General features: G+C 37.0%; 1 protein-coding gene across 2 annotated transcripts in view; it reads right to left on the bottom strand.

Moving 5' to 3' along the window:
- Nucleotides 1-1,738: 1,738 nt before the first annotated feature.
- Nucleotides 1,739-12,318, bottom strand: part of Noa36 (zinc finger protein 330 homolog Noa36) — a 40,758-nt gene continuing 30,178 nt past the window's right edge. For both annotated transcript variants that reach the window (XM_081739153.1, XM_081739154.1), the window contains exons 7-8: nt 8,101-8,211; nt 1,739-2,134 (exon numbers count right to left, since the gene is read on the bottom strand). In XM_081739153.1, the coding sequence (XP_081595279.1) occupies nt 2,022-2,134; nt 8,101-8,211 (224 nt within the window). In that variant the 3' untranslated portion in view covers nt 1,739-2,021. The remainder of the gene's footprint in view (nt 2,135-8,100; nt 8,212-12,318) is intronic.

The following is a 12,318-nucleotide window of genomic DNA, read 5'->3' on the forward strand; positions in this document are numbered from 1 at the left end:
ATTTTTTACAATACAGGTAATTTCCCACCTTTGAACATTAGTAACTTCTAAACTGTACAAGTTAGAAAAAAAACAAAAACAAATTACACCACTAAATTCCTGAGCTCAAGCTAGTGTTATTGGATGTGTCATACACCCCTTTCCCATTTAAAAAATTGACTTGAATCCAAAATGGCTGATTTCAAGATGGCGGCCATGAATGAGATACACTCCAAAAGTTGCGGCCCCTCATCAAACCTCTTTTCCCATCATCACTTTTTACTTTTCCTGTCGATTTTCAATTTTATGCAGGTGTCCAAGGACTTTTGACTCACCCTGTACTTTATCGCACGTAAGAAAAAAATGTAATGCAAAATCAGTTTGTAAATCCAGAAATTCTTCGAGTTAATGTATGCGAATTGACCTGGAAAATGAAGAAAATCTACTTCCTTTGAAAAATGCTGACACTGGTTTTTCTACTTATACTGCTTTTACGAAATGTCAATCAATAACTGATTTGGACATTTTGCATTTTTAACAAAATTGCAGAAAGTGTCTACAGCAATTTATTCTTAAGCTTCTGGAGAATTCACTTTTAAATTATAAATTGACTCGAGCTCTTCCGTGTTTGAATCTTAACGTTTCTGCACTGTCTGATGGATTAAATCGCATGAAGTCTCTTTTAGCTTCACTAGTTGAAAATAATTGGTTAGATAACAAATGGGCAGATAAAGGCAATTCAGAGTTTTGTTCTAATTCAAAGTCTAAAACAATAAGTCAATATTCTAGAACTAGTCAGTGTTTGGATTACCTTTGGCTAAAGAACCTGGATAGTTATTTAAAAAATTATGTTAAAATGTTATTGATTCTCTCTGATGGAAATTCCAATCCAGAAAGAGAATTTTCAATCAATACACAATGTATAGCAGATAATTTAAGAGAAAAACCTTAGTTCACTTAGACTTACGTACGTACGATTGAGTAGCTACGTCGGATGGCTTTGAGAAACTATTCATAAAGAAATCCATGATTCATTATGCACAACATGCTCGTACTAGTTTTGTATAAGGAACAAATCGACGAGAGGAAGAGAAGTCGCGGTTTGTACTAGTGATGGGCACAAAAACCGGGTTTTTTCGATTTCCATTTTTTAGAAAAACCGAAATCGGTTTTTGAAAATTAAAAAATCGCGTAAACCGGTTTTCTCCAAAACCGGTTCCGGTTTTCCCCAAAACGAGTATCAATTTTGCCAAAACTGGTTCTATTTCTGACCAGAATAGTGCTTCGGTGTTCTCTGGAAACCGATTTCGTTTCCACAGAAATAGCTTTGTTTTTTTAAAAGTTTTCACCGAAAACAGTTTTGGTGAAAAGAGAAACGGTTTTTTGAGAACCGAAACCGGTATCGGTGAAAAAACGATCCGGCTTAGGAGAAAGCTGAAATGTCGGATTTTCGGATTTCGTTTCTAGAAACCGGTTTCCGGTTTTTATTAAAACCAATTTTGACCATTCCTAGTTTGTACTCGTAATGTACCACACCATGGAAGTTAAACAGAGCACTGAAAATGGTTTTGAATTCGGGCTGTCTGTTTCCATTGTGACGCTGCACGTTAGTTTGTCACATAAAAAATAAGCGGGCATTGACTTCAATCATTTACTAAAAGTCTGACACATCAGCAACCGACGTTGTCTATGGGCGAAAAACTTGAGCATAAACTCTGATATTTTCTGAGTATGGGTTTAGTTCAAAGAAGAAAATACGTTCTTTAATACTTCTTTTTATTGACCAGGAGAGTTCGTTCAATATATACATATAGTATACAATAAAAGCAGTTTAAGTTCATCCCTTACAACCCCATTAGCTGATATGAAACAGTTATTTTGTTTTGCATCTATCATATAGTATACGTCCTTAACATAATAGTAACTATACTATTCAACAGTTCAGTAAGGAAAGAATTTATTTATTTCGATTTAATTCCAAGAAATTTTGATTATAAACAAAAAGGTTACGAAAAAGCAGGAAACAATATTTGCATTAGTTTCTATTTCTTTCCTTCATCACTTTCTTCGTCTTCATCCTCATCTTCTAACTCATCATCGTCCTCATCACTTTCTTCCGATTCTCCCTCGTAATCTGGATCATCATCATCTGAATCTGAAAAAGAAAAGATACACAACTTATTTGATGCTAAGCAGGGTTCCACTGACCTTGAAAGTCAGGTGAATCGGCTATTTAAGGATAAGCAGGGTTCCACTGACCTTGAAAGTCAGGTGAATCGGCTATTTAAGGATAAGCAGGGTTACACTGACCTTGAAAGTCAGGTGAATCGGCTATTTAAGGATAAGCAGGGTTACACTGACCTTGAAAGTCAGGTGAATCGGCTATTTAAGGATAAGCAGGGTTACACTGACCTTGAAAGTCAGGTGAATCGGCTATTTAAGGATAAGCAGGGTTACACTGACCTTGAAAGTCAGGTGAATCGGCTATTTAAGGATAAGCAGGGTTACACTGACCTTGAAAGTCAGGTGAATCGGCTATTTAAGGAAGGATAAACAGGGTTACAATGTCCCTGAAAGTCAGGTGAATCGGCTATATTTCTCAGAAGAGTCAGATTTTTTTCTTTTTTTATTTAGTTGCCCGCAGAAGATATAATGAACGCATCAAAAAAAAAAAAATCAAAAGGAAGATAAGACTAAAATAATAAAATTATCTTTAGGGTACTTATTAGAATTAATATTTAAAAAAAATCTCTTTAGGAGAAGTTCGAGGAACGCCGAAGGAAATTAAAATTTCACAATTTAACATGAACGGAAAAGAACAACTTAGATTAAAACTTTGAATTCTACACAGGGAAAAACAATTTACATAATCAAGAAGATAGGTCAAATTATGATATATGTTTTCTCGTTTACGTTTATGAATATATCCTGAATCTAAAATAATACTTTCGATAAAGTAAATACTTTCAAATATCTAGGATCAATATTAACAGACCAAAACCATACTCACAAAGAAATTAAATCTCGACTAAAAGCAATGAATTCGTGTTATTATTCAGTTCAAAATCTTTTCTTGTCGCGAATTCTGCTGTCGAGAAATATAAAACGATAATCATGCCTGTTGTTCTGTATGGTTGCGAAACATGATCGCTTACTCTGAGGGAAGAACGTAGACTGACAGTATTTGAGAACAAGATCCTGAGACGCAATATTCAGACGCAAGAGGAACGGGAATGGGGAATGGCGGAAACTTTGTAACGAGGAACTGCATAATTTATACGGTTTACCAAACATTGTTGAGTCATCAAGTCTAGGAGGCTCAGATGGGCACGCCATGTAGCCAGAATGGAAGAAAGTAGGAACGCTTCCAAATTTTTTAACTGGGAGTTCAATCGAAAAGCGACCATTAAGAAGACCTAGGCGCAGATGGGAGGTCAATATTAAGATGGATCTCGCAAAAATACGAATACAAAGTAGAAACTGGATCCAGTTGATTAAGGATAGAAGTCAATGGAGAACTTTAGTGAAAGCGGCATTGAACCTCTGGGTTTCATAGGCTATACAGTTACTTATATATTCAGAATGCCAAGATATTAAAGATATCGTTACTGTATAATTACTGTTTGGTACTAATGTTCTATTATATTTCAAATACAGGAAAATTTGATTCATAAATATGTAAAAGAAGGAAGTACGCTTATATTGTATTTAAAAAATAGAAAGAAGAGCGTTGGACAACTATAGGGTAGTTGTAGGCTGATTAATTTTTTTCTAAATCTATCCATAAATGATTGTGGATCAGGGAAAATTTACTTATGAAAATTCAGAGAAATCAATACTAGAATTTCAGTGTGAACCCTGATGTGATTTGATGCATATTTATAAAATTCGTAAATGGTTATAGACGAAACATTCAATAAACTATTTTGATCGATTACTGAAAGGAACAACAACAAGAAGAAAAGATTATAGCTGACAGAGCAGACAACAGTTGAATTCAAGTTTACTATGCCATTTAATGCTAGTGCAAATCAAGACGCTATTGGGAGATTCACGGTTTGAAATTAAACACACTACGAAAATGTATATAGGTATGTAGCTATTACTCAGTTGGAATTTCACTGAGAGGCAAGTTAAACAAATACGTGATCTTATAAGTTTATAATAAGAACAATAACTTTACAAAGTTTCTCAATCAGTAAACACGATTCTATAAAACTATTATTCTTGCCGTTTTTGACGTTCCATTAATCATGTGCTCACAGAGAGGAAACGAAATGACGCATCTGGCTGCCAAGCGATCAGCAGTTAATCTGACCATCGACCTTCAGTATTACAAGCACGTTGCGCAATACAACAGTCATAGCTCATCCAGTGTTGAAGAAAAATGGAGGTATTTAAGTAACTTGTTTGCATGTGTTTGTTGTATGACTTTAACGTGGGTCTGTCGACTGCAGCATCAAGTCGCCACATATGCCAAGGATTTCGGGAAAGTGCTGTAAACCAACGCCCCGCCAGGCGTTGGCCAGAAATTCCATTCGAGAGATGTGAGACTTTTGGATGAATTTTGAAGTGGACGACCACATTGTGTAGGATGAAGAGGCCCTGAAAGTACTCATCCAGGAGGACAGTGGTGCAACGTGTGATGAACATACAGAAAGGTTCCGTATTTCCGTTGCACCTGCATAACATAGGGAAGTGATACGAGTTAAGCAAGTAAGTACCCCAACAAGGAACAACAAATGACAACCTGTTTGTCCTTGCTTACTCAGTACCTGAACACAACCATGTTTGATTGCTTACTCACTGATTACGAAAAGTGGGTCCTCCATGACACTCCAAAATGTACCAGATATTAGTTGTTGCCACCATGCCACGTGATCCTATTCCTCACACCTCAAGATCACCTCTGCATCCAAGAAAGATTATGCTCTCTGTACGATGAAATTGAAGGCAAGTGGTGCATTACGAGCTTCTTCCATCTGGTCAACCACCACTGCTGACCTTTACTCTCAGCTGTTGCAAAGGGTGCACCGTGTATTGCAGCAGGAGGAGCCGGCATTGGTAAATCACAAGGGCATACTGTTCCTGCACAATAACGCCAAGCCACATGTAGCAAAGAGGATCCGGGAGATCCTTCAGCAACTTAGCTGGGAGATACTGCGCCATGTATCATATTCACCGGACCTTACGCCAATAGATTACCTGTTTCATTCCCTCGACAACCGCCTCCGTGGGAGATCCTTTGCAAATGAGGGAGACCTGCAGAACGTACTCACGGACTTCTTTGTATTCACGACCGTCGAATTTTATCACCAAGGTATTGTGCAGTTGCAGGATCGTTGGCAAAAGGTGTTGGATGCTGATGGAGATTACTTGGTAACCTAAAGGTTCGTATCGTCCACTGCACTGTTCTTTGTTTATCATTGCTCTAGAATGACACGAACATTTTTGGTTAACTTGTACTTACATATTTCTGTAATTTCTGAATATTACTTGTACTTCAGAGCTTTCGATTCTCCCCTGGAGTCTTGGTCACGGAGAATAAAAACAGGAAGAAGAAAAACAAAAACATCAGGAAATAAAACAGAGCTGACTTACCAAGAAAATAGTGGTGGTGCAGCACTCTTTTATCAAGTTCAACGATCACACGTCAAATGACGACAATGCAGTTGCAATATGGTGGAGTCGATTCGTGTGCTCTTGTGTCTTCTAGTGGAAGATTGCCAGCTCGTACTGGTATTTTTATTGCTATAACAATACTGTGCTGTGTAAATATTGATTTCCATTTATCATTTAATCATCCGTTGTCTAGTTTTCTTAAATGAATTTGGTAGCCAGAAATGAAGTAGAGAGACTTGAATTTGAAAATTTATTTCTTCATTTAAGAAAACCAAAATTAAAATTGAGACAAGGGATGGTTAAGTGATGAATGGGAAGCAGTAATTACAAAATTCGCACAGCATTGGCACAACAAAAATACCAGCTGGCAACATTTCACTAGAGAACAAAAGAACGCAGAAATCGATTCCAACATATTGAAACTTCCATTTGACAGTGATCGTTGAACTTGACAAATTACTAGTAAATTATGTCTACAGAAATTGACCAGTCCCACTTCCGTTTCATTTCTTTTGCCTAAACCACACTTGCATACGACACTACTTTTCTGTTTTTCTCCCGTAACTGCATTAAAATCTACCATTACAATTACGCACGCACCTCTCTTCTCCCTGTCTACAGTTTCTTTTATTTTCTCATAATATTCCTCTACTTCTTCAGTTGTATGCGAAGTGGTCGATGCGTGTCTGTATCACCACTAGATCCTTCTTCTCCCTTTTAACATCATAACTCTATCATCAACATTTTCTACTTTCACTATCTTCTCCTTCAAGAGCTTTCCAAGAATTATTCCCACATCATTATGACCGCCTTTTTGGTTACCTAAGTAAAATATTCTATATCCTTCGCTGTTTCAATTCCCCATTAACTTCCCATCTAACTTCACAAACTCCTACCAAGTCCAGATAATTTTGTTTCATTTCTTCTTTAAATCCTCTCTGTAACATCGTACGTATGTTCCACGTCTCTATCCTAAACCTTTTGCTCTTGCTTGTCTTGCTTTAACTATCTAATTTCCCCACATCGTTATTCTCTCGTCCAATAGTCCTTTCTAAGTCCTCTCTTTCCGGAAATCCCAATGGGATCTAGGAACTATATTTTGACCTGCGGAAGATCATTGTACTTATATTCTCTTTCTGCTGTCAAAAACACTAGGGAAAAATAGAGTAGTGGTTTCCCATTGCCTAACACACCGCAGTATCCCAGCCGCTAAAGTAACTAATGTCCAAGTTGTTTTCTGCCAACTTGGTTACTGGAGAACTGCTGCTTTCTCCCAGAACACTCTTCGTCTGGCCACTCCATTTAGACCAATTCGGTATGGGGTGGCCCTTCTAGTGTGAACTACCACCGATATAGCTCTAAATTTCACTGTAGCACGCAATCCCCTCCACCCCACATCTAAGTGTCTTCGTAAAGGTGGCGTTTATCGGGGATTTATTTTGTTTTTTAATGAGTAACCTAAATCAACGCTATTTTAAACTCCACGTTTGGAAGTGGAAGCTGTTGTAACAAATGAGTCACTGGTGATCACAATAAAATTCTGGATATACATTCATAACTCTCCGAATATTTCTTTATATATTTTTGAAAATTTCCAAAATATTACTTTTTGAGAAAATCAAATTCAAAATTTTTATTTTTTTTAAAGAAAAACTAAAGTATATAAAATCTGAAAACTCTTTTCGTAAGCTTTAAAATCAACCTTAACCAACGTTCTAGGTCTTTTAGGTCAGCCGCAAATGCTATCAAACATATGTCACTCATGGAATTTTTGGGAAATTTTGAGAACTTTGGGGTCTTGAAATTTCGAAACCAATTCACATATCAACTTGAACTTTCCGCTTGTTCCACGCAGATAGTGGTTAGAATATAAAATCTCACTGGAAGCTGTAATGGTCGATTCGAAACTATATGTTGACTTGAGATGGAACGGTTCCTGAGTTTCCCAGAGCTACTGAGTAAGGAAATGGAGATTTCTGCAGATGGGGAGTATGTGTGGATTCTCCAACTGTCTATAGGGATCCCCACTATGCGGAGCCCACTTCGCTCCCATCTATAGGTCATTGCATTTATCGGATGCGACTTTCTGTGTAGTCTTTTGACCCCACAGCGATATCTTCCACATTTACTAAATATTCGCTGTATTATATCAGTGCCTTTGATGCTTTTTGAAAGCCTCTCATGTGAAATGGTGCCGCTTTCAACTTATGTTCATTGGGCATTTTTTGCTTAATATCATGTCTAGTATCACTTTCTTTAGTCTGGTATAATGGTAGTAGTACCCTATATACTTGAAAAAAAAAAAAAAGACGACGACAACAACAACAACAACAACAACAACAACAACAACAACAACAACAACAACAACAACTAATAATAATAATAATAATAATAATAATAATAATATTGAAAACTCAAGCATTTTTTTTTTCCTGAAGCTCCTTTGTGCAATTACAAATATGTTCCCGAGAAAAAGAAAGGAAAATAAGTGTCTAATACCTGCTAAATCTCCCGATGCTCCATAATAACCATTGTAACTCTCCCCATAATCATCATCATCATCATCAAGTGCAACAGCCTGGCTTTGGCGACCAAACTTATGACTGCGTGCTGGAAAATAAAATAACATGCAATTTTAAGTATTATGATTCAAGTTTGGTAAACATTTTCACACAAATACAAGTATTTAAGGTTATCATACGCCCCGTTTTGATCAGAACAATCTTGATTTGAAAGTTCTTTTCTCGGTATCCTGTCGGCTCTCATTTAGTCCTGGCTTTCAGTCATGCCCTTCCCTTAATGCAGTGTTCTAAAGTATTATTTTTGGTACTGTGTATCTTTTATTAACAGCTTTATATGTAATATTACTAGGAATGAGTTCAAAGTTGAACCTTGAATCTCGGGATAACCAATATATTTCCTGAAAGGATTTGTCAAGCAAGTTCCAAAATAGATTTCAATTCCTTGCCCAGAAGTGACCCTACCTTCTCAGGGTTGGAAATATATAAGAACAACTTGACCTATATGTCCTATACTATATCAAAGTGCTCTGCATGACTAGTAGATTAAGAATATAATATGCACTACCCAATTATATCCTATATTAGCGAACCTATAAAATTGAGAAAAGCATATTCATAATATCCAGTCAAAAGCAAGTCATTTGGTATCACAACTAATTGACTCATTTGTTATGGCTAGATGGGACAAATTCGGTGTACGTATTTCTTTTTCTATTTTCCTCGATTTCACGTACATATGTTGTCAGAGTAGTACGTTCATTACATATTCATCAATTCTCATGTAGATGAGTTGTTTGATAAGTCACATGGTGGAAAAACGTTCAACAGATTTTGAGTTACTAATTAGGGAAAACTAGTCGTGACCGTAATTTGACTCATTTACTCGATCCGAACAGCTCTTACTTTGTAGCTATATAAACGCAATTGGTCACACTTCAGGATGTAAGCCCTCTAGTCATGACAAGGCTCGGGTAATCAGAGGGAAGGCAGCTCTAGCTGGATGTTGTTTGCTCGAGCTTGGCTTTTGTTTTTGGCTGTGTGTGAGAACCATGTAACTCACATGTCACGGTCCTGGCTAGATGGCGCTGCTAGGACTTGGCCTTTGTTTTTAAGGTATGAGGGCCACGTAGCTCACACTGCCTCAAGATCACTCTACGGCGTGATAGTGAGGTTCACTAATATAAGACATTTATAGCGAAATATCAATTTTTACTTTATTACCTTGATATAGGATACAATTGAGAAGTTCATATTATATTCTTGATCTACTAATCATGCGGAGCACTTGATATATAGGGCATATAGATTAAGTTGTTCTATACATTTCCAAGCCTGAAGGGGTGGGACCACTTCCAAGCAAGGAATTGAAACCTGTTTTGGAATTTGCTCGACAAACCATTTCAGAAAATATATAGGTTATCTCAGATTCAAGGTTCAACTTTAGACTCATTCCTAGTTAGTTCACACTCTTGAATATTGTTAAACTGCGAGACGCTTTATTTTTGGATTTAAGATGCGTGCTACTTTTCTAAATATCACTGCCGATACATCCAACAGGAATGAAACATAAATGGCTCTTATGCTGATTGAGTACTTTCACTAATGGAAAGGGTAAAAGTAAACCTTTCATCGAAGCGTCCTGGTTTAAGATTTACCTCCCACCAAAGTGTTCCGGTTGAGTGGAAAACAACATAAAAAAAAAAAAAGAAAAGAAAAAAAATTCAGAGGTACACATTTACCTAGAACAGTGATCCCCAAACCGTCGATCGCGAGCTACTAGTAGCTCGTGGGGACATTTTCGGTAGATCGCGTTAAGGCTCCAGTTGGCTAACCTTGATTACTCCCTGAGCTGACGCTAACTACAGGGAGTGCTGACGACAACAACTACTTATTTCTCCCGCGCAACTGCTATTGTCAGCCTGATCTCACAGTTAATTATATACGCATGGGTTGTGCACGTTATGTTTTTCGTACTTTTGCTAACTTGGGTACTTTGATTTTATATTTACTAGAAATGTAAGTTTATAGGCAATAAACAATTAAAAGATTTTTTGAAAAAAAAAAAATAATAATAATAAGTGGTAGTTCTTCTCGTTACTAACTCAGAGTAGGATTTAAAAACGGTACGGTAGCTCAGAAGCTTCAGAAGTTCGGCGACCACTGCCCTAGAATATTCACCAAACTTCATTTGATTAAAAGCCCTATAGTAGAGACCTACACGGGCCGGGCTTGGGCGGGCCGACTGTTATTTCTTTGGGTCGGGTCGACACTGATTTCTCTTCAGGTTGGGCCGGGCTTGGGCCGATTAATTGCAATTCTTTAATAATTATTGACTTTCGTTAAACGATAATTAGAATAAAGGCAAACATTGAAGAAGTGTGCCCGTAAAAATATTACAAAATGAAAGTTTTAAATTTTATCGGGCCCGGGCCGGGCTTGGGCCAAGAATTTTAAAAAACTTATCTGGTCGAGCCGGGCTCGGGCCGAAAACCTCCAAAACTTTTCGGGTCCGAGCTCGTTCGGGCTGGATTGGGTTCGGGCCGAGTCTCTACCCTGTAGACACTAATTTACGTCGAAATATGATCAGCAATTTGAATCAAAACCAGTAAATAGTAAATAATACTTATCATTACATCTCCCGCACTGTGCGGAAAACGTTACAGAAAAACAAACGCTTACTAAATCGAAAAATACTCTCCCCGATATCGTTGTTGAATATCGAACAACTTAGATTCGATAGTTCATTACTACCTTTTTACAGTTCATAAAAAAGAGGTAAAGAACGTCAATATAAGACTTACAAAGTTATGGAGGAAGTTCTAAAAGTTAGTAGAATCAAAAAAGGTGAGAAAAAAAATGTAAACATACGGAACAGAACAGCAGGATGACAATTTTAGCCAGCCATGTGAACAAGGAAATGCTTAACAAGATCTCAGTTGATAAGACTATATTTTCTAAATAATTGTATTTGATGTGTCACATTACAGTTTGTATCTTCGTAAGCTATAAATCATCTTCATCTAATTTAAGAACGTCTTTCTAGCTACTTGTAGTTGGTATAATTCAAGGGTTCCTACTGATCTGGAAAAATCTATTTCCCTGACTATTTGGTAGAAAATTTCCTGACTTTCATGACAGGTGTCGGATGACGTGGACATATAAATAAGGAATAAATAACGGTGAATATTTACACATGAGAATATTTATCAGGGTGTCTACTATTTCAGACAAATAAAATTTCCTGACTTTTCCAGATTTTCCAAACCAAAACAGAAAATTTTTCCAGATTATATTTTAGTGAAGTTAAGTAACCGCTATTCTCTAAACACTTGTACTTGCATAATATCTGTTCTCTTAATTGTAACAACTGGTACAAAAATATGAACAACGCTTAAATAAGTACCTACTTATTTCTGACAAGAAATATTGTTAAATACAATGTATTTTCTGTGATGATCTCCCATCTCCCCTCATAGCCACCTCTCTTTGCTCCTAAAGTGTGAATGACAAAACATACATAACAATACACAGAAATGCGTATAAAGATTTTACATTTCATACCACGTACTTGTGAGGTACACTCAGTTATATAAATTGGACTATTCAAGTAATTTACTTCTATTATCCGGATTAGATTTTTTATTATTCCGGAACATGATGTAGGGCTAATATATACACGACAATACACACAGACATATGGATACTAACAAGAATGTCGTTTCAGCGGTAGAGCGTTCATCTCCGGTGCTTGGGGTCCCTGGTTCGATCCCAGCTCACGCCGTGGACTTTATGGTGGACAAACACCGTGCTCGTAGGTCTTCTCGGAGTTCTCCCGTTTCCTCCCACTTTCTTCATTTCACTCATCTCTCATCATCACCGTCTCCTTTAGCCTAACCGGCATAATCGAGGGACGTAAAACTTAAAGATTTCATTTCATTCAAAGAATGTCGTTGCGAGATACAAATACTGACAAACATTTGTATAATCTAGAACGCTAAAATTACATGAGATTTCCAATTATGACCACATTACTGGATTTTCTCTTAAAATTTTTCATGTGCTCATTAACTTCGTTGATTTCCTTTGCTGCCTTCTCAAGGACTTTTTCCTTCTTTTTCTTCAGTTCTTCCAGCTCTACAATTGTTCCCTTTTTTTCTTTCGAACGATTTTTCTCTGCCTCAGTTGTTGTCTCCTT

The sequence above is a fragment of the Thermobia domestica genome, chromosome 14 (genome assembly GCF_964235325.1).
Source record: "Thermobia domestica chromosome 14, izTheDome1.hap1.1, whole genome shotgun sequence".
Lineage (NCBI taxonomy): Eukaryota > Metazoa > Arthropoda > Insecta > Zygentoma > Lepismatidae > Thermobia > Thermobia domestica.